Raw genomic sequence first — 25,407 nt, 5'->3', positions numbered from 1 at the left:
AGCCAAATGGTGTCCCTCTGTGTTCAAACTATTGTATAATATTTTTCTTTGTTTCTTTTTAGTTTGGAGATTTCAAATGTAGAAAATATCCATGTCTTAGAGTATCAACTGTTTTCCTTTTTTTTTTTTTTTAAAGATTTTAAAATTTTGAACAGAAAGTATTAGCAAATCTACATTTACAGTCTATTCTATATCCCTTTTATTTGTAATGATAGAGGGCAGGAGACTGGTTCTATAAAGTATCATATAGTAAACACATTGGGTTTCATGGGCCATATAGTCTCTGTCAAAGTTTTCAACTCTATTTCTGTAGCAGGGAAGTGGCCATAGACAATCCACAAATGAATGTGACTGTGTTTCATTAAAACTTTATTTATCAATACAGATGGTAGGCTGGATTTGGCCTGCACACTGTAGTTTGCCAAACACTGAATTATGGGACTCTCATAAATATGTTAAACTCCTTCCTAAATTGTCATACATGCTCAGATTCAGTTCTTGTAAGCTATTTCCTCAGTATATTTCTTTGGCATGGAAAATACAGACTTTTAATACTTCTTTTTCTTTTCTTTTCTTTTCTTTTCGCCCCTCCCCTCCCCTCCCCTCTTTCTGGAGGCGAGTCTCCCTCTGTTGCCCAGGCTGGAGTGCACGATCTCAGCTCACTGCAAGCTCCGCCTCCCAGGTTCACACCATTCTCCTGCCTCAACCTCCCGAGTAGCTGGGACTACAGGCGCCCGCCACCACGCCCGGCTAGTTTTTGTATTTTTAGTAGAGACGGGGCTTCACCATGTTAGCCAGGATGGTCTCTATCTCCTGACCTTGTGATCTGCCCGCCTCAGCCTCCCAAAGTGTTGGGATTACAGGCGTGACCCACCGCACCTGGCCTTAATATTTATTTTCTATTAAACAGTAATATTTGATTATTAAAGAAAATCTAATAGGAAAGAAGAAAGTAGAAACATATTACCTGTAGTTCCACCATTCAAAGCACAGCATTCTCTTTCCTGTTCCTTTTTTCACTTAAGTGATACTATAATTTGAGATACAATTATTTATCTCACTTTGTTCATCATCAGGATTGCTGATGTCTCATTCACTTGCTTTTACTCAGATTATTCCTAAGGTTTCATTATTATTAATACTCTGACCCTTGGGGTGAAAGCTTTGTCCACATTTGAATTTATTTCTGCCATTAGATTTTCAGAGGTCAGAAATTACTGGATCAAAAGAATGTAAAGCAAAAAGATACACTTAAAAAAATTTCAGTTGGATATTCATTTCACCAATAAGTGAGTATTTCAAGATATACAAAGTTGATAATTCAAAGTGTGGCTTTCTTTCTTAAAAGCAAATGAAGTTGGCTGGGCGCAGTGACTCACGGCCTGTAATCCCAGCACTTTGGGAGCCCAAGGCAGGCTGATCACTTGGAAGTCAGGAGTTCGAGACCAGCCTGACCAATATGGTGAAACCCTGTCTCTACTATAAAATACAAAAAATTAGCCAGGTGTGGTGGCATGCGCCTGTAATCCCAGCTACTGGGGAGGCTGAGGCAGGAGAATCACTTGAACTCAGGAGGTGGAGGTTGCAGTGAGCTGAGATCACGCCACTGCACTCCAGCCTGAGAAACAGAGAGAGACTCCATTAAAAAAAAAAAAAAAAAAAGGAAAAGAAAAAGCAAATGAAGTTATTTATAAGATTATACATTACCTTGTTGGAGTCTGGGTTCTTAACATAAGGTTCGGCACCACTTGCAATGTTTCCCATCAAGACTTTTTCGATTTTGGCCACCAGAACAATTTCAGAATGTGGATTGCTTACAGAAAATACAGCCTGTGTACAAAGAAAGCAGCTAATAAGCATGGAAGAAACCACATTGTAGACATTTACAAAATTCCACTTTTTCAAAAAGGACAGCTTTAAGGGAATTTTTATTCAGGAAATTGCTCATCTTATGTGATCTATTGGTAAGAATAATGGTACATGCATTTTCCATCTCATCACAAGTAAACAAAGTGCCACCTGCTTTGGAAATTTTAGCCATTCCTCTGGAAGTCCCTTGATATGAGGTTCTTCTGATTGTCTTGGAGTGATGGTGTCGATGTTGCCATTTTCCAAAGCCACAGAAGCCCCCAAGAGCATCTGTCTGACAGCAGCATGGTTTAGATCCACATGAAAATCAGCAGAAATCTTCCTGCTGTCTCTGAGGTCATAAAGTGCCACACTCACAAAAAAAGGCTCAATCTGCATGAAAAAGAAAGAACAGATGTTTTTGACATAAAATCATTATCCATGCGACAGCCTCCTTAGTACATCATTTAACAAAGCAGTAGATAAAATAAATGCAGCAGGCAAGCTCCCCTTGACTCAGTGCCCTGGAATCCTGTCCTCCAGCAAGTGCCTTAGATCCCAGTACTGTATCTCATTGGTTCTTTAGTTTCCCTGCCAAGAACTCTCTTCTTTATGTTGCTTTTACATGCATGGTTGGGCCTTACAAATCCTTCCAGTTATTTCCCTTACAGTCTTAGAAAACACATGCCACCTCAGTCTCCTAGGCCCCTGAAAATCTGTAATGAAATCCTAGAAGTTTCCAGACTGCACTGTGGTTGGACTTCACTAGGCCAACCACGTCTCCGTTTTCTATCACAGCTTGATAGAATCATAATAACAGCTAACAGTTATTGAGTATTTATTATGTGTTTTTCACTGTTCTAAGCCACTCCTAACACATTAGTGTCACAGATACGTATTAAAGCACAAAACACTGTGGCAAGTAGGTAGGTGAGCATCAGGTTGTGAGGGAGTCTGTTGGTAGAGGGCAGGAAGTTTCCCAAGACGAGTTGATATCTTAGTTGCATTTTTAAAACAGATGCTATTTTTTTCTTATCTTGAAATAATTTTGAATAGAGAGAAAGGTTGTGTATAAGGTGCATAAAACCACCTTAATTATCCCCCTTGCCCGGATTCAACTGTTAACCTCCTGTTTCTCTCTCTGTCTCTCTCCCTCTGTCTCTCTCTCTCTCTCACACACACACACACACGCACTCGCACTCACTCACACAGTCACCTATTATAACCAGTCTGAATGCTTTGAGAGCAAGTTTCCAATATTATTCCTCTCCTAAATACTCCAGTGAGTGTTTCCCCCAAATGAGGACACTCACCTGCCTAATCACTGTGCAGCCATCCAAGTCAGGAAAGTGTTATTGGCCTAAAACCACTGTGCAACTCACATGCTCCTTTCAGTGCTGCCAGTTGACTCAACAATGTCTCTGTTTTTCTTTCTGGTCCAGAATCCCATCTAGGACTACTCGTTATATTTTTCTGCTATTTCCCTTCAATTTACTTCAGTCAAAACTGTTCCTCAATCTTTTTCTCTCTTTCAGGTTTTTGGCCTTTCAAAGAGTACAGGACATACATTCTGACATACATTCAGTCTGGGTCTGCTGTGTGTGTCCTGCTGACAGGTTTTAGGTCATGCTTTTATGGCAGTAAAATCTCAAATTGATGCTTGATTTTCATACTTCATTGTTTCAGGAGCACACAGTGTCAACTCCTTCAGCAGCTGTGATGTTAACCTTATCTGCTGGGTTTCTCCATTATAAAGGTCACCATTTTCCCTTTGGCAATTGATTTATATTTGTGGAAATATGTTCTGAGATTACCCCCATGTCTTGCTACTCATTAAACACAACCCACACTAGTCTTCATCTCCATTGATAACTTCCATTGCAGTCAACTACCACCACGATGGTGGCCAATGGTGATTTTTCAGTTCCACCATTCTTTCTACATGGATTAACTAGTATTCCATCATAAGGATGAGCTTCCCCTTCTCCCTTATTTTGATATTAATTAATTTATTAATACAAGTATAGACTCATGGATTACTGTTTTACTCAATGGGTTTTGCTCTTACAATAATTAGTGTTAGTGTGATGCTGAAATTGTCCCAGATTTGGCTAGAGGCATTCATTCAAGTTAACTTCTGGGTTTTTTTTGGCAAGTCTCCATTTTTTGAGTACTTCTTTATCAAATAGTATGTTCCAGACTTATCCTATACTTCTCATGCTCCAGATATTTCTCCAGGGAGCCCTGGTTCCTTATAGTGAGGGTGACATTTACAAACGATGATCTGGGTGCTTGTTGTGCTCACTGTCACTGGGATATCATTGCTTCTGTGTCCTCCCATCATACGGAGGTAAGAAATACACACATACACACACACACACACACACACACACACACACAATTTATCTCTATCTGTGTATGAATACCTATTAAAAACCAATTAGTTCATGTTTATACCTCTGCTTCCAATACAAACACTCAAGGGTTCATTCTAGCCTTTCCATTTTTTATATTGGTAAGTAGGTCCTCCAACAGTGAGAACCCGGGATCTCATTACCATGAATCTGTTTACTTACTTGTTCAACCAGTTACTTATTGATTCAAAGTAACCAGTCTCCCAACCATACCAGCCATCTTTTCTAATTGCCTCCTCTGGGCTGCCCTGCACCTGTATCCCAACACATCCAGGATGGGCTGCTTCTGTTCCTTTTCATGGCTTTCTCTCCCCATCAATTCTTGGGTGCTCACCCAAATTCAAGCCTCTATGTGGCTTTCCTCTTAACTTCTTGCCCCCAGGCTAGGAAGGAAGTGGAAGATGTGAAAATGGGAAAGTTATGGAAGATGAGAAGAAGGAGAAATTTCTTGGTCAGGTTTGAAAGAAGTAGGAATTAGGTAAAGACTTGGTTAGAAGGGATTTCTAGGTAGGGTATGTGACATGTGCAAAGACATAAGACATCAAAGAGCACAGGAAAAGAACATTAGAGTGGGATCAGAGTGGAAGCAAAAAGACAAATTGGTAGGAAGTGTTTGTGGGAGAGGCATTTGAGAAACATTAAGGAAGTATAACCAAAGAGCTTGGATATTCTTTGCATGTGTTTGTATTGGTTGATTGGAGAAAAAGTTTCACAGAGGCATGAATACAGAAAATTCCCAGGTTTGAGGATAAAAGAAATGAAGTGCATGATCATACCATTGGTTGATATAGGGGATAAAGATACAAAGATGAATTCTAAATGGGACATAGAAAGTCATCTGCGGGACATCCCAGTGGCAGCTGGATGTGTGTATTGAGCCGAGTCAAGGAAACTGGACTGGAGAACTGGACTTGAGAGTTTTTTTGTGTGTGGGGTCCTGTTGAATCCATGAAATAGAAGAAAATCAGAACAGGATTCTGGAAAGTATCAACATGCAAAGGATGGAGATGGGAGTAGGGAAAACAACTTATAAAACAGATTGGGAAATAGGGAAAAATTTTAAAAAACAAATAAAAAATTTTAAAATGCTGCCAGAGTATTAGAGAAGCAAAGAAAGATTCAAGAAGGAAAGAATGGTCAACTAGAAAAATGTCACAACAGAGACAAAGACCAAATTAATGTATGTAATTACATACATATATGTGCATATATACATATATTGAATACATGCACATATATGTAGTTATACATTTATGTTATTAAAATTGGAATGCACCTATAAAAACTAGCATTTTTACTGTTTTAAAATGCTACTTAATTTTGAGTTGATGCCAATCTCTACCAGTATTCTATGGACAAACAGATTATAGTGAAACACCATATTGTGGTCCAGTTTATTATTATACAGACTCACTCATACTGTGGGTTTTGTTAAATGCTTAACGGTATCTCCTGTCTTTAAATGTAGTAATGTGACTAGTTTATACCAAGGGGACAAGTTCAATTTCTTAATACTAGCAATACTTGCCACCTCCCTTACTGTTAGAAAAAAGTTTTTGCATATAAAATAATTCAATAAATTATTTTTAAAAATATAAAGCAATTACAAAGTAAAAGTTTATAGTATACCAATTTAAATTAATTTAGAAAAACTCTTGTTTTGTGGTAGTGGTAGTCTGCCAAAAGTTGAAAAATGCAAAAATTACAGAAAAATAACTCAAGTGAGAACTCAAAACACATTGAAGGTCAAAGCAAAACCCTTATTATTTTTTCCTGAATTGTTGCATTTTGATTTTCATTTCTACTTTGTGAATGGAAATAAATACCTACTTTGATAACCCATCAAAAATTAAAGCTCATGTGGTGATTCATTTCTTTCTTCCAATCCACCTTTTCAAAATAAATGTCAAATCACTGTCTTTTCAGTGAGGATTTGTTTAACAAAGCATCTGCAAAGCCTAACAAATGAATTCATAGGTTTCTTGTGTTTCGAATTCTGTACTCTTCTGAAAAAAACTCAACGATAAAATTTTAAATGTAGTTCTACTGTGATGTAGCTTTATTAGTTCAGATTTTTGGAGTCAATTTCTATTTTCAAAGAAATATTTTATACTATAAAACCATCAACTTGAATTTGGCTTTCAATTTACTGACTAAAAAATTACATGCTGTCAAATGTTGTTTTCTCATCATGAGGATGTTATTTCAGGGAGTCTTTAGAATCTCATTCATTAAATGCAGTAGTTGGCTCCTAAGCAACTTGGAGAAATACTTCAATTAATTTAAAACATGCTCACTGAATTAAGAACAATGAGTTTAAAAATAGTTTCATTAAGGAAAGAGTGTCGTTGAATAAGTAAGCAATGATTTTTAAAAAACAATGGCATTAAATAACAAACTGCTGTGAAGGTGAGGCTGACATTATTTTTTGTATTATTGCTCATAGGCACAATGAAATTATTTTTCTAAAGTAATTGCCTAGTTTTTCAACATATGTATCAACTGTAAAATGAAAACAACACCGACATACAAAACACTCCAAATCAACTTAACCCTTCAGTCTGACAGATACCAAAGGACACACTAACTTGGGTCTCTGTACTTAGCCCTGTTCTCTTGCCTGGGGAGATCGGCCTAAATACAAGCATTTGGCTTCTGAATATGCATCTTAGTACAAAGAAAGGAATTCATGTGGAAGGAGTCATATGCCCCTGGCAGTAGAAAGAAAAGCCCACTATCTTTGATTTTCAGTTTCTAAATTACATTTTAAAATGTTCTAGGTAAAAAAAGCATCTATTTTTATTTAACAAGGTGACTAAGTGACATTACCATTTGAGGTAATGATATGGTTTGGCTGTGTCCCCACCCAAATCTTATCTTAAATTGTAGTTCTCATAATCCTCATGTGTTGTGAGAGGGACCCAGTGGGAGGTAATTGAATTATGGGGGCAGTTACCCTCATGCTGTTACCGTGATAGTGAGTTCTCACAAGATCTGATGGTTTTATAAGGGGCTTCCCCCTTTTTGCTTAGCATTTCCCTTTGCTGCTGCCATGTGAAGAAGGACATGTCTGATTCCCCCTCCATGATGATTGTAAGTTTCCTGAGGCCTCACCAGTCATGCTGAACTGTGAGTCAATTAAACCTCCTTCCTTTATGAATTACACAGTCTTGGGTATGTCTTTATTAGCAGCGTGAGAACAGACTAATACAGGTATTTCCAAATGGTTCCAAGGACTTAGTTTCTAGACTTTTGTTTTGTTTTTATTTTAAAATCCTGCATGAAGGCATGATCAGATTACTTCTAACACTTTCCACTCCATGGGAGTTGCTCTTGCCATAGTCCACAACATCCTCCACTTTGCCATATCTACCGGATGGACTCCTCTTTTCGCTTCATGTTCCTCAGCTTCTTGGCACCACTACCACAGTTGCCCATTCGCTGTTGGTTTCATGATACAGTATTCCTTGGTTTATCTTTATCCCAACAGCCATTTCTGCTTAGACTTCTTTGGTCACTTCTCTATTCATCCATTCATCCTTCAGATATTTTATTTGGTTTCTGGCCCCTTCTCTATGGTCATAGACATTTTTAGATCCCCGTCCCACAACATTATTGTCTGAACTAGACTTCCAAATTTGTGTTTCCATTCATGGCCACTCCATTTTTTTTTTTTTTTTTTTTTTTTTTTTTGAGACAGAGTCTCACTGTGTCACCCAGGCTGGAGTGCAGTGGTGTGATCTCGGCTTACTGCAACCTCCACCTCCCGGGTTCAAGTGCTTCTCCTGCTTCAGCCTCCCAAGCAGCTGGGACCACAGGCATGTACTACCATGTCCAGATAATTTTTGTATTTTTTGTAGAGACAGGGTTTCACCATGTTGGGACAGGCTGGTCTCGAACTCCTGACCTCAGGTGATCTGCCTGCCTTGGCCTCCCAAAGTGTTGGGATTACAGGCATGAGCCACTGTGCCTGGCCGCCAAACTTGCATTTGAATCTGTTCCTAAGATATTTCTCTTTGGATATCTAATCGTCCCAACAAGTGAAACATGTTCATAATGGTATTTTTGACCTGTATTGTGCAAATCTCTCTCGAGTGTTACCATTTTAGTAAAGGGCATCACTGTGTGTAAAGCTGTCCAAAGCAAAAACCAGTACTCATCCTTGAGATTTATTTTTCCATCATCCAGTATATCCAACACATGAGGAAAACCTATCAGCCCAATTTACAAAACACCAGTCCAATCCACCCATTTCTCTCCTTCTCCCTTGCCAGCCCTTGTTCAAGCCATGCAATAAATGGTGGTAGTAGCCTCCTAACTCTTCTTCTTGGATTCTTGCATTTTTGTTTGTTTGTTTGTTTTGTTTTAAACCTTGTTTTTAAAGTGCTTTAAACCATTGAATAGCGTCCACTCACACTTAGGATAAATTCAAACTCTTCACTGTGGCTTAAGGCCCTACATCATCTTATCTCTGTTTCTCCTACGTCATCTTGGTATGTCCTTCACCTCCCTAACTCTTTTCAGTTCCTAGAACTTGCTAAAGCTTACCTGTCTCAGTGCATTTGTACTTTTCTTTCTTCTGCCTAGAATGTTCTCCCCTGACCTGCGTTTTTATCCTTCCCAACCCTTAGGTCTCTGTTCAAAATCACCTCTGCAGAGAGGGCCTTCTATGACCGTCCTGTCTAAAGTAACCCTTTCCTGCATTCCTCTGGTACACCTCTCTCCATATTTATTTCTTTTAAAGAACTTGGAATCATGTGCACTTAAATCGTTAGTTTTCTTGTTTGCTTTCTGCTGTTTTAAAAAAGACTCTGATTTTCAAGACACAGGGGACCTTGCTTATCTAGTTACTTCCTGTTTTCCCAGTTCTTAGGACAAGTCTGGCTCACAGTAGACACATGGAATAAGTATATTTGGAGAATGAATAAACCTGACTTCAACTACTTTCATTTCTACTCACACCTAGTACACAGTTAAAGTTATAGAATATGAAAAAGCTTCATTTTTCGACAAGATTCTTATTGGTGACACATTTCCATTTTAGCTTACCTGTCAACAAGAATCTCACATATATCAAGACAAATATCAATAACTTGCATGCAGTTTTGACAAATTTCAATGCGATTTCTCACATATTTAGATGATGGTTAAGTATTTAATGAACGCTTACTTTGTACCAAGCAATGTCTGAGTGCCGTTGATATGGTACCCTGTGTAACCACAGTGATCATTTGAAATAGGTATTGTTACTGTCTCCATTTAAAGGAGTGAAGACTGACAGTAGGCCGTTGCCCAGCGTGGCACAACTTGTGAGCTGGAAAGCCAGGCAATCTAATCCCAGAATGGCACATCCCATTTGAGTCTCCTCATTAAATCAGAGGTCCACAGCATGGACCTTTTCCTGCTGTATACCTGGGGTAGGAGGCTCAAAGCAAATCATTGAGGTGCTAAAGACACAGGTCAGTCGGTATCAAGTAAAGTCTTCCGAAAAGGTTAATTCTTTCTGCCATCCACTCACTGTCACAACTAACAGGGCTAGTTTCACTGGATCAGAAATAGATGAAGGCATGACATATGTGGACCCAGTTTACAGTGAAAACTTAATGTGGTTTCTGCCTTCGAAAGCCAATGTGACTCCTATCAAGGATCTGGAAATCAGTTTTTCTCTTTGAGGTGAAAGATGACAACTGAGGATGATGGATTAGAAATGTGAACAGAATGCATTAAAAAATAATGAAAGGAAATATGCCAAAATATTAACTATGCCTTATAGTGATTAGGATATTAATATAATAGAGATTGATATAGAATTATGAGTGATTTTAAAAAATAATTCAACATTTAATAACGTTTATGCTCATAAACAGTTCCCTTCCCACATATACATTCACAATCTAGTGGGACTGCCCACTAAAGTACTAAGAGGAAGTTCTCAAGAGAACTCACACAAATATCAGTGAAGCTCCTTTGTCATTTCTGCTATTTACATGTCCCATCCTACTAGTATTTATTTAACATCCATCTAATATTATTTTACTTGATACACAATTTAGATTTGCCCTCAGCAATAATGGCTGGGAAGTCACAGGGTTTGTTAGCTTTGATTTTTCTCTAATAGACATGAAAATAAATATAGAAAGAGTAAAATAAAAACATCCATGTAAAAGCCATCTTTTACATGGTTACATATAGAAAGAGTAAAATAAAAATGTCCATGTAAATATAGAAAGAGTAAATAAAAATGTGCATGTAAAAGCCAGGCGCGGTAGCTCACACCTGTAATCCCAGCACTTTGGGAGGTTGAGGCAGGCAGGTAGCTTGAGCCTAGGAGTTCTAAACCAGTCTGGCCATCATGGCAAAACCTCATCTGTATAAGAAATACAAAAAACTTAGGTAGGCGACCACAGTGGTGCGTGCCTGTAGTCCATTACTCGGAAGCCTTCGGTGGGAGGATCGCTTGAACCCGGAAGTTGAGGCTGCGCTGAGCTGAGGCTGCAGTGAGCAAGAATGCGCAACTGCACTCCAGCCTGGGCAACAGAGCAAGACCATTTCAAAAAAAAAAAAAGCCATCTTGAGTACTACTAAGAGGAGTCACACAATGCCATAGAAAACTCTAAACCATTATGCTGATTTCATAGAAAATCCCCAAACACAGTCCTTTAATGTTTTTTCTTTAAGTTAAATGGAAAATTTTATGGCAGTATATTGATAAAGTATAGTATATTAATATTTTATTATGCTTTATTCATACAGTGTATTATAAAGTGTTCCACTTTAGAACTTGTAAACTTGTGTAATGTGGGAAAATGCTGTTAATAATGTTCCCTGGTACACTAGATAGTGTGAAACCAGTGCCTGGAATTAGCAGGAATAGAAGATATTTTGACTAGGGTGGTGTAATGCTGGCTGAATGGTATAAGATGTAACAGAGGAGAAACTTACATTCGTTATCGGATCATTTTCATTCTCCGTAACGCATCCCTGAAGATTTAAGTTGAGGGTTTTACAGACGATCATGATTCTCTTGGCAGCTTTTTCTTCAAATGGTTTGATCACAGACTCAGGTTCCAAGAGATCTTTTTTTTGAAGTTTCAAGGTCTAAAAAAGTTTTGAATGAGTCACCAAACATCCAACATATAAAAGAAATTCTAAATTATAATCCCCAACTGTATGGATCAAGTTCATATCTGCTTAGAAAAAATTTTGACTTACATCTATGTCTGGATCTAGAGAGAACAGATTTAGCCTCTCCATGTTTCGAGTTGTTCTTACAGTATCTTCTGTTTCTGTGAGGTACTACAGAGAAAATCGTGTTAGTCCTTGGTATCTAAATATCCAGATACAGCCCGACACATCCACATGGCCAAGAAGCAGTCCCTTAGTATTATCACCATTTTAGTATTACCCATTAACACTTGGCAAATCTTGTAAAAGTATCTTTCCTTTTTGAGCTCTATGTGTATGTTAATGAAAACACATAGGTTAATGGAAAGTTCTGAATTAGTTTCTTAGTCTAAATCTTAAAAGAAAGCATTTACGTCTTTTCCATGAAAGCAATTACTAACAAATAACTCAAATTGTTTTTGCAAGTACAATGTCAACTTTATTACCTTTGCAAAGTCTGGGTGTAGGTTGTTCTCTAAAGAATCTGTTTCCTCTGGCGTGCATTCGCAAGTTACAGAATTATCCAGGGAATCTTAAAAAGATATACCAAGTCAGGTGATTAAATATTACTCATGAGTCACACATTCTTCTAGCCTGTGACTTACAAAACTAAGTTAGACTTAAGAGCTAAGAGGGACGTTGGTGAGCCTAAACTTTCATTGTGTTCTGACTCCTGAACATTGCTGGGTGATCTGGGCCTGGAAATCAGACCCTCTGAGGATCATTTTGGGATTCTTGCCATGATACCATCTTGTGTCTACAAGAACTTTGGATTTTTACACTACATTTATACTTGAGGTTGTCTTGACCTACTTAATTAATGCATACTAAAGTTTTCTTAAATATGTATGTATTTGGTAATTCTCGCTCTCAGGCTGTCAATTTAGAATCCACCTTCTTGCTTCAGCTACTTAAACTCTGTAAGACACTCACTGTAAACATTAATACTATGGTTGTTATTATTAAGTAAATCATAAGTGTAAAACATCTACTATGGCATACAGTAGTTGTGTTAAAACCAACAAAATCAACAATAGTTTTTTTTCCACATTATTCTATGCCTCTTTCACTCTAGAGCCTGAGACGTAGACTAGGAGAACTTAAAGATGCTTTGGTTTCTAGTGTACCATGTGCTATGCAAAACGCCTGAAAATAGTTTTGTTTTGGGAGGAGTGACTGACTTTGCTGGTGTTGAACTTGCCTTCTATGCAGCTACAGGCTTGCTTTTCTAACCTTCTTTTCACCTTTTCTTTCCTCTCTCTTGTTCCCTTCTCTTTGCATAAAATGAAGTAGACTCTTATGAAGGAATCAGGATGGGGAGAAAAAAATTTAATCTTATAAAAATTCCATTACCATGTATAATTTCTGAAACTTTCACATATAAGATGATCACAGTATGATCAAAAAGCATAAATGAAAGATGCTTTTTAACTTATAGGAAAGAATTCATATTTGCCTTTACAGAGCATAAAATTCATTAATTTAATTTAATGAAAGGCTAAAAACCACAAAATGCCCCCTAAAAGGTAATGTCCCATTGGACATGAGCACATTTTTGATGCTGTGACAAATGATTCCCAACATCATTTGCTGGGGGACAGCCTCAGATCATCGCGAGTTGACTCTCAATTGTACTTATGTGTGGTGGCCATTACTGTGCAGTAAAGATTTAGGAGTAATTAGTGATTTCTTGGAACAAACAGCCCCAGGATGGATGAGCTAGAACAGACAGCGACTATAATGCCTAGCAGCTTTAGTGAACCAAAAACACAGGTCACACTGGACAAAGTAAGGAAGACGGCTTCGTATGCTCTCACCCAGCCCCAGATCAGTGAGCTCTGTGCTCCTCCTCCCTTGGAGGGGCCCCTCAGGACTGATTTGCAGAATGCGGTTGAGGGTGTGGATCCATTCATCCATATCTGACTCTGTTTCAGCTGCCAGCACAAAATAGGTCAGGTCATTCATTTTCAATTCAAAGGCATATTTTCTTAGTCTGTTATTCTGTGGTATAAAAAGAAAGAAACAAAAAAAAGAGAATACCAAAAAATAAGCCTTCGAGAGAGAGACCATTTATGTGGGCTTGAGGTTCCAAAAGTCTTTCCATACAGATAGGTAACATAAAGAAAATTTTCCAAAACAAGACAAAATTTTAGATGGCTCTGATCATTTTATTTGGTTTCTTTCAAAGCTTTTTGTGCTAAGAAATATCTTATTTAGGGTTTTGTTGATTGGATGTACACGTTAGCTTAAACATTTCATCATGGGCATGTGCTTGAGTATATTCTCAACTCTTTGTAAGAGTTTCTTTGAGTTTCTGCCTGGACTTTCTCACCTTATGTTCTGTGATTCATTCCAGGTGGGCATCTGACCCTATCACATCCCAGAGGCAGCTCTTACCGAGATCACTAACAGGCCCTGTGTTGCCGTACTATCTTAAGGACTATTTCTTTCTTCATATCTTCCTTGTCCTTGCAGCATAATTAACACGATGGCCACCTCCTCCTTTCTGAAACTCACCTTTCTTCAATTTCCATGACCACACTCTATTCTGGTTTTCCTTCCACCTCATTGGCTGCCATTTTTCGATCTCCTCTGCCAGCTCTTCCTTCTCATGACCTCTAGTGAGAATCCCAACTATGCCTCAGACTCCTTTCTCTCCTTTATTTCTCATCTATTCCAATGGCCTCAAATGACATCCATGTGCAGTGACACCCCAATTCCTTTCCTGGTTCTGGCTTCACCAACCTCCAGATTCTTCTATAACTTGACATCTCTACTTTGCATTTTGTGACCAACCCACAAAGCCTTGTTCTAGTTCCTGAATGTGTTCCTGTCATGTTCCTGTTGCTGCCACGAGGAAGGCCTGAGACAGTCTGGCCCCCTCCACCATACATGCTCTCACAAGCACAGTGAGCATGGTGTGTGCCCTCATGTACTTATATGATTTGTATCCACTCTTCAGATCTCAACCGAAACTTTCCTCAATTTTCCAGTCTAGGACAAAGGAACAAAGGTCTGGTCCTCCAGAGCACTTACCATGATTTGAAATTATCTGCTTATTCATTTTTGTTTATTTGTTTTGACAAATGCATGTCTCCCTTAAGTCTACCTCCGTGAGGACTGGATCAGTTTTGCTAACCACCAGATCGTGTAATAGTGCGGACACGTGAAGGATTCAATAATGGTGGGTTCAAAACCAGTCATATTTTATGAATGGAACAGAATAGGTTCCTATTCCAAGTTGACATTCTAGTAGAGAAGAGGTGAATGGATGAATGATTGAAGGAATGAACAAACAATTGCAAAACAAAGGTTCTCCATTCTGCAGAGAACTAAACTAACCCAGTGTGATGAGTAGATACTTTAGATTGGGTGGTCAGAAGCAGGCCCTTCCCTAAAGGAGATCTCTGATTTGAAATCTGTAAAAAGGAGAAATGGGCTATTGAAAGTTCAGGGAAGGACATTTAAAGCCGGGGGAACCCAAGAACAAATTGTTACAATTTTATGTATTCCTGGCATGAGACTGGAATGTACATTTAAAGAGAAAACTTTCCCTTAACGACACAGTCTGGTGTTATTTAAGGGGGTGGTTGTTGGAAAGATTACTGAAGATATTTCATCTTTGATTTACTCCAGGCAATTCCTATGCAGGTGTCCAGCTTTTATCAATAAAGCCTGTAGCTTACTCATAATTGTAATAGAGCAAACCCTAACACTTAGGACAACTCTATTAAGTAGAATACAAATAAGAGAAGAGCCATAAGATGAAATGAATGGTGTGGGATTGTGGCTAAATAACAATGTACGAAATTCTTTTTGAGAACAGGATTGCTTATTTCTTGGTGACAAGCAAAAGTTTCTAATACCCCTCCGGCAATGTTCTTTTTCTTTGGGATACTCTCACAGACTGTCCCCAGATAGCTGTTTCTTTCAACATTCACAACAGATTACTAGTGCAAACACAACAATTACTAAACACTGGTTCTGTTAATTTAAATGTCATAACAACCCTATCAGACCAATCACGTTATTCCATTTCACATGTAGTGAAACTGAGTTTTGGGGAGATTAATTAAAATGTGTTTGGGATTATATTGATAGCAAATGGTAGAGAAGGGAAAATAAGCCCTATATATTCTAACAACTGTGCTCCTAATCCCACCCGCTGAGCTGTCTTATGCATTGCACAGAGCCAGGGACACAGAAGATGCTCAGCTGATGCTGGTCTCCTTTCTTGACATTGCCCCAGCACAACAAAGGGGCATCTGTGGCCTGGGAGTTGTGGTTTCTCTCAGTGCTCGAGAACACATAGTGGGGCAACACATAGCCTTGAGAAAAAGTAAAGTTCAGGAACTGAAGGGGAAAGAATTGGCTAAAATGCTAACTATGGTTCTCATGTGGAAATTCACAGCTCGAACATCACTTTCTAGACTTCCAAGGATGAGCCCTTTGCTCCTGTCCATATTTTTGTATTACTGTCTAGTATTATTTATTTCTTTGCCTTATAATGACTTAGTCACAGGCCCGGCTCTTTATAGTCCACAAGTCTTAGAAGGGCAGAACCTAAATTTGTATCCTCTGTGCTTAGTGCAGTGATATAATTGACTATCAAAGAGGTATCTGTTGTGTTCATATTTTGTGTTGGACAAAAACATAGTGAGTCCCTGCTCTTGCAGAATAGGAATGACAGGCATTAAGCAATTAATCAGACAAATGTGATATCAGAAAACAAAGATACTTAAATTGTGTATAAATGTTTTGAAAAAGGTATTAGGTTCTATGAGAACATAGAATAGAAGTATTTGGACAAGTAAAAGGTCAGAGTTGCATTTTGAAGAAATCATTTTGACTGCAGTGTAAACAGAGTGGAGGGTACTCAGAAAGCCCATGGCCTCAAACTTCAGTGTGCAAACCAAACATCTAGGCAGCTTCCTTCCAAAGGCAAATTCCTAGATGCCCCACTCTTCCCAGGAGGACTGGGGTAGATGTCCTCCACGTGCCCTCACACACAGCTCTGGGATGTTCTGATGAAGAAGGGCTACAAAACTGCCTGTAACCTACACTGATAGACAGTCTAAGGGCAAAGACCAGATGGCTGCAGAGCAGGTATAAAAGGGAAGACAGGTGTCCTATCACAGCACAATTTCCTTCAAAAAACAACAGGAATAGAAATGGACACTCAGGGCCGGGTGCGGTGGCTCACTCCTGTAATCCCAGCACTTTGGGAGGCCAAGGCGGGCAGATCACTTGAGGCCAGGAGTTTAAGACCAGCTGGCCGACATGGTGAAACCCTGTCTCTACTAAAAATACAAAAATTAGCTAGGCATGGTGGCGCACGCCTGTATTCCCAGCTATTTGGGAGGTTGAGGCAGGAAAGTTACTTGAACCCAGGAGGTGGAGGCTGCAGTGAGCCAAAATTGTACCACTGCACTCCCAGCCTGGGTGACAGAGTGGGTCTCTGTCTCAAAATGAAAAAAAAATTTTAAAAAAGGAAAGAAATAGACACTCATAAAAGCACTAGAAATGTCCAGAGTTTGGCACACAACTTTTGCTAGGACATTTTTAAGTATTTGATTATAGAAAAATGCAAGCAAGTCTCAGTGTTATCTTGAAAACAAACAAATGAAAGAATTTGCTCGATGAATTTGATGCTGCAAATAATGTTAATGGGGAGATAAAAAGCAACCTAAAATGCTTATATTGGGTCCAAATTAAAGGTGAATCGAGCTGCAGCCTGCTTTCAAATGAAGATGCTGAACACTAACAAAATTTTGAAATGAAACATTACAAAATGTAAACAACCTTGATTTGATTGTCTAAACTGCATTCAGTACTTCAAATGAATTAAATATGATTGCCGTCTTCAACAATATCATCACAAATATTCTTAAAAATTTGAGCAAAGTATTACAATCTTGTTTCTCAAAAAGGGACATTTATAATTAAAATAAATATTCGATTTGAAACTTCTCAAGAACTAAATTACCTTCTTATATTTCAAGAGAAATAGAACTATTTGCAGCCCAGAGAAGCTTATGTTGGGAAAGATGAAGGTGTCTGAGTGGTTTTTGATCTCGCTGTCTGTAATCTCAAAAATAATGTCATATAGAACAGCAAAAAGGACAAAAATTGAAAATCAATGGGACATGTCAATAGGACATTTTAATAACTTTGAAGTACAATTGTTAAGTCATTAAAATGGTAATCAAGAAATAATCATATTCTTCTTTTTACTCCCCCCAAATTTTCCTTTATTTCTCATGTATCAGCGTCCTTTGCAGCCAGTGCAACTACTTCGTTCAGTCAACCTTACCATAGTATATCTACATGACTTCATAAATAGTAGGAACCTGTGAATAAGTCTTATTGTCATGATATGTTTAACGAGTTGTGGCAAACTGTTCTGCTTCCACAATGTTCATCTGAAAAAGTTCCAAACTGTAGATATTCCAAGAAAATCACTGAAGCCAATGGAGGACTGAATATCAAAGAGGGAAGCTACCCAAACCAAATATTTAATTACACCTATTATGAGGCTAGCATCTGGCATAGAATTTTGCGGGAACAAAAGAAAAGTCTCAAGGGGATCATACAACATCAAATCCAGGTTTCTGGTATCGATGGCTCCCTTCCATGAAATCCTGTCCGCTCTCTGTAGGTTTATTTGTTCATTCATTCAATGAAAATTAAATGGGTACCTCCTATGTTTCAGTCACACAGAACTGAAAAAAATTCGAGTGAAGTGCTTTCCCTCATTGAACTTACCTTCTGGTGTAATGAAATGTCAGTAAGCAAATAAGCAGAAAGATAACATATGTAATACACACACACACACACACACACACATCTATATAGATATATAAATAAAATAGATGTGTAATATAATATGGCATCATGCAGTGATAAATGTAATTTCATTCTTGCATATGTTATCAGGACTTATTGCTTGAGGTGTGTCACTTGTTTTATTTGCATGTACCATATTTGGTTTGTTTTTTTTTCTGTGCATCCTTCCCACATCCTGGAAGCTTTTTGAAGACCTGAGCCACATCTGTTTTCAGAGTTTGCTCTTTTCACAATGGTTTGCACATTGCAAGTTGTCCAATATATATAGTATTTGCCAAAATGAATCCCATATCTAAAATTCACTGCTTAAAGCTCCACATGAACATATCTTTGTAGTGTTTCTTCTGGCCACATAGCTTATGCAGGTAGAATAAATGTACGTATGTAGGTATGTCTACTTTACATATGATAATACATCATTTCTGTGGGCATCTGTCTGTAATTTTGGACATTCCTCTGCCTCAAGTTAAACTTTACAATTCATTAAGCTCTGTGACTTGTGAAAGACACTCTATCTCTCTGAATTTTATTTTAATAAATGGAACAATCATAATTCATGTTCCATCAAGTGCTGTCAAATACTATATTAAATGAAGAAAACCACAAGTATAATTTTGGCTCTTATTATTCTCAGAAGTGAGATTTTCAGAGCTTGAGTTGCGAATGTGAGGCTTACAGGTCATATTTGGCTTCTAGATTTGTTTTCCTTGTAATGTTCTTTCCCCTGCTCCCAATTTGACTTGCTTTCTGTAGGCAGGCATTCTCCACGTCTACACAGTCCAAGCTGCATCTATTTCTCACATCTGGCTTCTCTTTACACATGAGGGGGCTGCTTGACCTACAGGAGGTATCTGCGTTTCTAGCCTTTGGTTAGTCACATGAAGCCATTGTCCTGGAACCCATATCCACATGGTGGTAGACTCAGCACCTAGAAGGAAACGAACCTTGTCCACCACACTGTCCACACCCATGTAAGCCTGTCTAAAGTGACATCAGCTATTATCATTACTGAGATAGGGACCTAAAACAGATGGGATTCTTGGGCTGTTCATTCTCTTCTACAGTGGCAGAACCTGGAATGAATGGATGGATAGATGAACGAATGTCAGAATGAATGAATGAATACATGAACTGAAGGAACAAGATAGGATAACACAGGCCTAAATATCCCTTAGTCTCAGAAAAAAAAAAAAAACAAAACAACAAAAACTTGAAGCAGCAAAAACCAGGTTCTCTTCCAGACCGGGAGCATAGGCCCATAAAAAATATCTAATACTGTTTGATGATGTTATGAAAAAGTAGAAAACCATGATTAGGTTTTGTTTTTTTGTGTGTTTTTTTTGGCCAAGATTCAGAAATTGTCAGTCACAAACATTACCTAAAGTCTCTGAGAAAGCTGGGAAGGAGTTTCTCTCTACTTAAACCACCCTTGTAATATATGTCTAAGAATTCCAAATTATTCTAGGGAAAACGATGATATGGATTGAGTCTGAATGAATCAAACTGAAATGGCAATTCACTGAAGATTGTTATGAACTTGAACCCCCTAAGAATGCCGGATGCTAAGTAGCACTTTCTGAGGCAGAGACTCTGTTCCTCTTTTTTGTTTGATTCAACAGAACCTGGCAATGATTCTACATAAAATTGGTCTGATTCATCCTAGTTATTCATTTGCTCTGTGCTTTTGTGTGTACATGATTCATCTTCAGGCACATTTCATGCCTGAAAGCTTACTAGAGCAATGGTTAAACTGACATTATTTCACTCAAATTCTTCTCTCCAGATGTAAAAACTTATACATCTGGAAGAACTATAAGCAAATATGTAAGAACTGGGACCCACACGCAAAGTGACAAGTGACCCAGGGTCTGTCTCCCCAAAGTGATCCCAAGAAACTGGTCCCTGCCTCTACAAAGGATGTAGAGAATACTGGATAAAGCTTCTTGATGAACAGGAATATAAATGCAGGGATAGAGGTGAACTCTTTAAAAGATATATGTGCCAGATCCCCCATGGGGAATACTACAGACAGGCCCAGCTTTTTCTGTACAGACTTACAGCCTGAGCTGAAAGAGTTCATCATTGTTTCATGTTCCCAGAGCATTCCATGGGCTCTGCCATTGATACCTCCATCATCGCTCCATTCATACCTCCATCATCGCTCCATTCATACCTCCATCATTGCTCTTGAGATATTGTGTGACAGTGAGCAAGTAGCGATGCCCTTCTCTGATTCTGACTTCAGTAAAGAATTGACTTCCCCACACCTAGATGTAGTTTCTAGCATGTCATAGGCACTAAGTGGGTTTGTTGAATGCATCAGTAGATTAATGACTAAAGACATAGATAAATTAACACACTTTGGAAAAAATATCCGGAAGGTAAATCAAGGTTTTCTAGGAAGGCTTTCCCATAATGGAATGTCTATATCCTAGGTTGTGACCTTTGAAATTAATGGAAGAATTAGGGGAGAAGGGCTAAATACACTATCTCCCAGTTCTTTTCTCATGTTAGTACATCGTTCTAGTTTTACAAATGAGGAATCTGAGATCAAATTGGTCGAGTAACTTTCTCAAAGTCTTCAGATAGTAAATGGTCAAACTAGGATTTGAATGCTGACCTGCGTGAATCCCAAGCTTGTGTTTTCCTTTCAAGACTCCTTTTTTTCCATGACAATGTTTAAGCAGAGAGTGAAACACAATCTAAGTAAGAGATGATGGAGAAGCAGTTCCTCCATAGGAAGGTCAGATTATAGCAGTAAGTTCTATGATTATTTGAAGAAGAAAAATATTGCATATTAACCTGTGTTTCTACAAACTTAATATATAACAAAAGACTACAATGATGTGTCTTAAAAAATGATGACTCATTTGCTGGAGAAAGCTTTCAAGTACAAATGGAAAGGATAATATTTAAAATTTTCAGCTCAATGTCTATAAAACTCAGTTATTGATCTTTATTGCTAACGTTTTACTTCATGTTTCTAAGGCCAAAAAGTGTCCTTTGTGATCAACGACAGAAAACAATTTCCACCTTCCATTAAGGTCATTATTGCCCTTTCCCTATGAAAAGCTGGCATCTGTGTTAAAATGCAATTATCTTTCACTTGTAGCAGAGTGCTCAGAAACAATTAATTCTTTCCTTTTAAAGTTCAGCTTTATTGCTTCCTGGAAGAATTCCAGATTTTAACAGATAAACCATCCAGAAATAGGCCAGGACTAAATCATTTAGACTGGAGAGAACTCTACTTGCATCCGCATATCCAAGGGCCTCCAGGAGTGGTCTGTGATGTCATCTCAGCTCGTAACAAGCTAGGTGAATGCTGAGGTTTGAGGGTAACAAAAAGTACTTCTCTACTGGCCTGTGACCAGAAATAGAGTGCTGAACCTCAGTGAGCCAGTGTCATTGTGAAATTTGAGGGAAGATTGCTAAAACACTTTTGATTGCTCCCATGACTACATAAAAGGGAATAAGGTTAGTTATTTCATCAGAGTAGGAAGCAGTGTTTTGAAAGTAAAATGGCCAAATGGGGTCTATGGAATTACTCTGCTTCCCTTTGCCACTGTGGCCCATGTTGAATTTCATACTAAGGACAATAATTTGAAGACCGAGAGTTGACAGAACATTATTTGTTAAAAGCACTATATCTGTTTTTGAAATTAGACTCTTTGGAATCAATGGAATCCTTGTCTTTGAAGAAAACCACCTCTTAGAAGGAAGATGCTGCATATGTACACTGTCAACTTACTCTATCATTATTACCTAATTATAAAATAACATATTTGAAGTGCATATGTTAATACTGTGTCATTTACCTATTACTTTACTGAATTTCATTATCTCAGGGGTTCTCTACATGGCAGCAAACATGGGTGTTAATTTTCTCATTCTCTTTGAATAGCTGAGACTTGCCCCTGCCACAGGGTCTTTGCACTTGCTGCCTCTGCCCATTCTTTTTTTGTTGTTTGTTCGTTTTTTGAGACAGAGTCTTGCTCTGTCAGCCAGTCTGGAGTGCAGTGGCATGATCTTGGCTCATTGCAACCTCTGCCTCCTGGGTTCAAGTGATTCTCCTGCCTCAGCCTCCCCAGTAGCTGGGATTACAGGCCTGTGCCACCATATCTGGCTAATTTTTGTATTTTTAGTAGAGATGGGGTTTCACCATGTTGACCCAGCTGATCTTGAACTCCTGACCTTGTGATCCGCCAGCCTTGGCCTCCCAAAGTGTTGGGATTACAGGCGTGAGCCACCTCGCCTGGCCCTCTGCTCATTCTTTAGTCTGTAGATCAAATTATCTCTCTTCAAAAATGCTCTTCTCCCTTATTATTAATATTCCTTTTCAACCTCACCACTCTTCTGTCTCCCTTATGTTTCTCTGTTTATTTTCTTCATTGAAAAATTTAACAGCTGATTCCATTCTGCTTATTCATGTCTTTGCTTGTTTCCTGTTTTCCTTTCTCTCTGGAAAGTAAGATTTGTGAAAGCAGAGATCCAGGCTGCTTTGTTATTCACAGAATTCTTAGAGTCCAGAGCAGCTCTTGGCTCATATCAGATACTCCATGAATATTTGTTAAATATACTTAAATATATTTTTTTTTTCAAATTAAAAAAAAAAAAAAACCCAGGAGGAAAAGGGATTTCTACTCACCTGCACCACTCCTGTACAGGAATCCAAAAAGATACATCCTTTGGGTTCTTTGGATATTTTCTCATCTTTGTAAAAATTCATAATGTAGGAGTTATCTGGCAACTGAGTCAGCTGGAAGTAGCGCTTTTTGAATGACTAAAAGATATAAGGAGATATTCAAATTGTAATGTGCTCTTACTCATAGAAATTAGAATTATTCTAATTCCTTCAGGAGTGCTATATTTCTAGGATTTTTTTTCTAGAGAAGAGCATCCCTACTTCCTCATAAATAAAATATTACATGAAACATAAACTCAATGAAGATGGCTCTTTTCTGTGCTGTGACCAGAGGAGGGAGTGTTAAGAAAGGTGACAGAGACAAAGATGAGTCTTGATGTCTCCTTACCCGAACAGTAACGGTGTTGTTCACGGTGCTGTTAAAATTCCCCTTGTAGAGCCAGCCGGACTTGAAAACACCAGTTCCTCCTGCTCCTCCACCCCCCTTGGAAGACGAGTGGGAAGTGGTATCCTGTTGGAAAGGCATATTAGCATGACAGCCATCTTTTGTGGACCCTAGACACTACATTTAAAAAAGAGACTCCTTTCCCTCTCTTTGACTTATCTTAAATAAGGATGTTCAATTTCAGAACAAACGTGATTCTTTTTGACTAAAAGCCTTACCACCAACAGCTACTACAACTTACAACAAACCGGTCAGAACTCAAAACTTTTAGTGCAAGACAAACTAATTATCTTCATGTTTTAAACATCTCACTTTCAACTATTTACTTACTTCATCCTTATCAGCATCTTCATGGTCAATCTCAAAGGAATGTGAAGGAAGCTTCTCTGGTTTGTATTCTGCTCTGATATTAAAAAAAAAAAAAGCTTCTGATTTATCATTGGAGACGGTTTTCATTCTAAATTGCTCCCCAGGTAACAATAACAACTATGGTGCTGGTATTCTTACAGATTTTTGTAAAATAATGTAATCTTTTGAGTGTCTCATTTCCTTTGGAAGTATTAACTTTCCTCTACCATGATATCTTATCTCCTGTATATAAATCTCTATTTTAAAGCATGGAGTTATTAACTAACTAACTATATATGTATATATTTGAGACAGTCTCACTGTCGCCCAGGCTGAAGTGCAGTGGTGTGATCTCAGCTCACTGCAACCTTCACCTCCTGGGTTGAAGTGATTCCCATGCTGCAGCACCCCCCACTCCCGCCCAGTAGTACCTGGGATTACAGGCATATACCATCATTTTTGTATTTTTTTGTGGAGATGGGGTTTTGTCATGTTGATCAGGCTGGTCTTGAACTCCTGGCCTCAAACTATCATCCCGCTTTGGCCTCCTAAAGTGCTGGGATTATAGGCATGAGCCACTGGTGTTTGGCCTTCTAGTTACATAAACTTACACATATCTTTTTGAGTTAGATGTAGGCAAGCAGGACAATTTGAAAGGTTGGGGTGTTTCTGTTTTCCTTCCCCCACATTTGTAGGTGGAATATTAAGTGGTGATATTTTCATTGTGATTTCTGTGTCATCTGTATGTGACATACTCAAGGGTACACAGTGGTCATTGGAAGAGTCCAGCCCTGAAGAACCATGATCCTGAGAACCAGTCTGTACTGTGGCCACTAGGCTGTGCTGCTCCCTAACCATGGCCTCCTCAAAAATGTGCACCAAAGGGACTGGTAGCAATTACACTCACTTTGTGCATTTCCATGGTATCCTAGAAATGCCTATTTAAGTTGCAACATCTCTGACCAGAGAAGCAACAGTGTGCCTCTGGTTTTATAAACGGTAAAATAAACCATAAATAAGTTTTCTTTGACTTGATTCTATCTCATAACTAATGGTTGAATGGAAACCAGACAATACCATTCAAAGTACGGGCATTTCTTGATGTCTCGCTGTGTGGCCCTCTTTACTATATAAAATCCCATATAAAAATTTCATGGGATGTTTTCTTTTGTAAAGTAAATTTTATTGCGTATGCCTGAGGTTTACAACATGGTGGTATGGGAAGGATACATATAGATAGTAAAATGGTATTGTAGTGAAGCAAATTAACATAACTATCATCTCAATAGTTACTTTTTTATAACAAGAGCAGTAAAATCTACTGATGTAACCAAAATCACTAACTTTATGATTTCACTAACTTTAGTCCTCTTGTTGTACATTAGCTCTCTAGACTTCATCCTGCACATGTGCTACTTTGCATCAGTTCATCAACTCCTCCCTGTTTCCTCTCACCCCGGTAACTGTTGGTGAGAATGCAGATTGCTACAGGCATTATGGAAAACAGTATGGATATTTCTAAGTAAATTAAAAATGGAACTAGCATATGACCCAGCAATTCCTCTTCTGGTTATATATTTGAAGGAGATAAAGTCGCCAGCTTATAAAGATGTCTGCACTCCCGTCATCATTGCAGCATTATCCATACTAGCCAATATATAGAAACATTCTAAGTGTTTAAAACAAGAATGGATAAAGAT

The 25,407-nt window shown here is 38.4% G+C and overlaps 1 protein-coding gene and 1 long non-coding RNA gene across 7 annotated transcripts in view; one reads left to right on the top strand and one right to left on the bottom strand.

The window, feature by feature from the left end:
• The window catches only part of DOCK10 (dedicator of cytokinesis 10), a 280,307-nt gene that overhangs the window by 99,828 nt on the left and 155,072 nt on the right, over positions 1-25,407 (bottom strand). For all 4 annotated transcript variants that reach the window (XM_030916199.1, XM_030916197.1, XM_030916198.1 and 1 more), the window contains exons 5-13: positions 23,690-23,762; positions 23,303-23,425; positions 22,918-23,052; positions 13,244-13,427; positions 11,873-11,958; positions 11,475-11,558; positions 11,205-11,360; positions 2,020-2,241; positions 1,708-1,830 (exon numbers count right to left, since the gene is read on the bottom strand). In XM_030916199.1, coding sequence (XP_030772059.1) covers positions 1,708-1,830; positions 2,020-2,241; positions 11,205-11,360; positions 11,475-11,558; positions 11,873-11,958; positions 13,244-13,427; positions 22,918-23,052; positions 23,303-23,425; positions 23,690-23,762 — 1,186 coding nt within the window. The remainder of the gene's footprint in view (positions 1-1,707; positions 1,831-2,019; positions 2,242-11,204; positions 11,361-11,474; positions 11,559-11,872; positions 11,959-13,243; positions 13,428-22,917; positions 23,053-23,302; positions 23,426-23,689; positions 23,763-25,407) is intronic.
• LOC115893188 overlaps positions 1-25,407 on the top strand; it is a 346,813-nt gene that overhangs the window by 283,996 nt on the left and 37,410 nt on the right. The gene's annotated exons all lie outside the window — the stretch shown is intronic.

The sequence above is a fragment of the Rhinopithecus roxellana genome, chromosome 14 (assembly GCF_007565055.1).
Source record: "Rhinopithecus roxellana isolate Shanxi Qingling chromosome 14, ASM756505v1, whole genome shotgun sequence".
NCBI classification, from domain to species: Eukaryota; Metazoa; Chordata; class Mammalia; order Primates; family Cercopithecidae; genus Rhinopithecus; species Rhinopithecus roxellana.
Note: the sequence above shows the minus strand (reverse complement) of the source record. Positions and strands in the feature narration are given on the sequence as shown.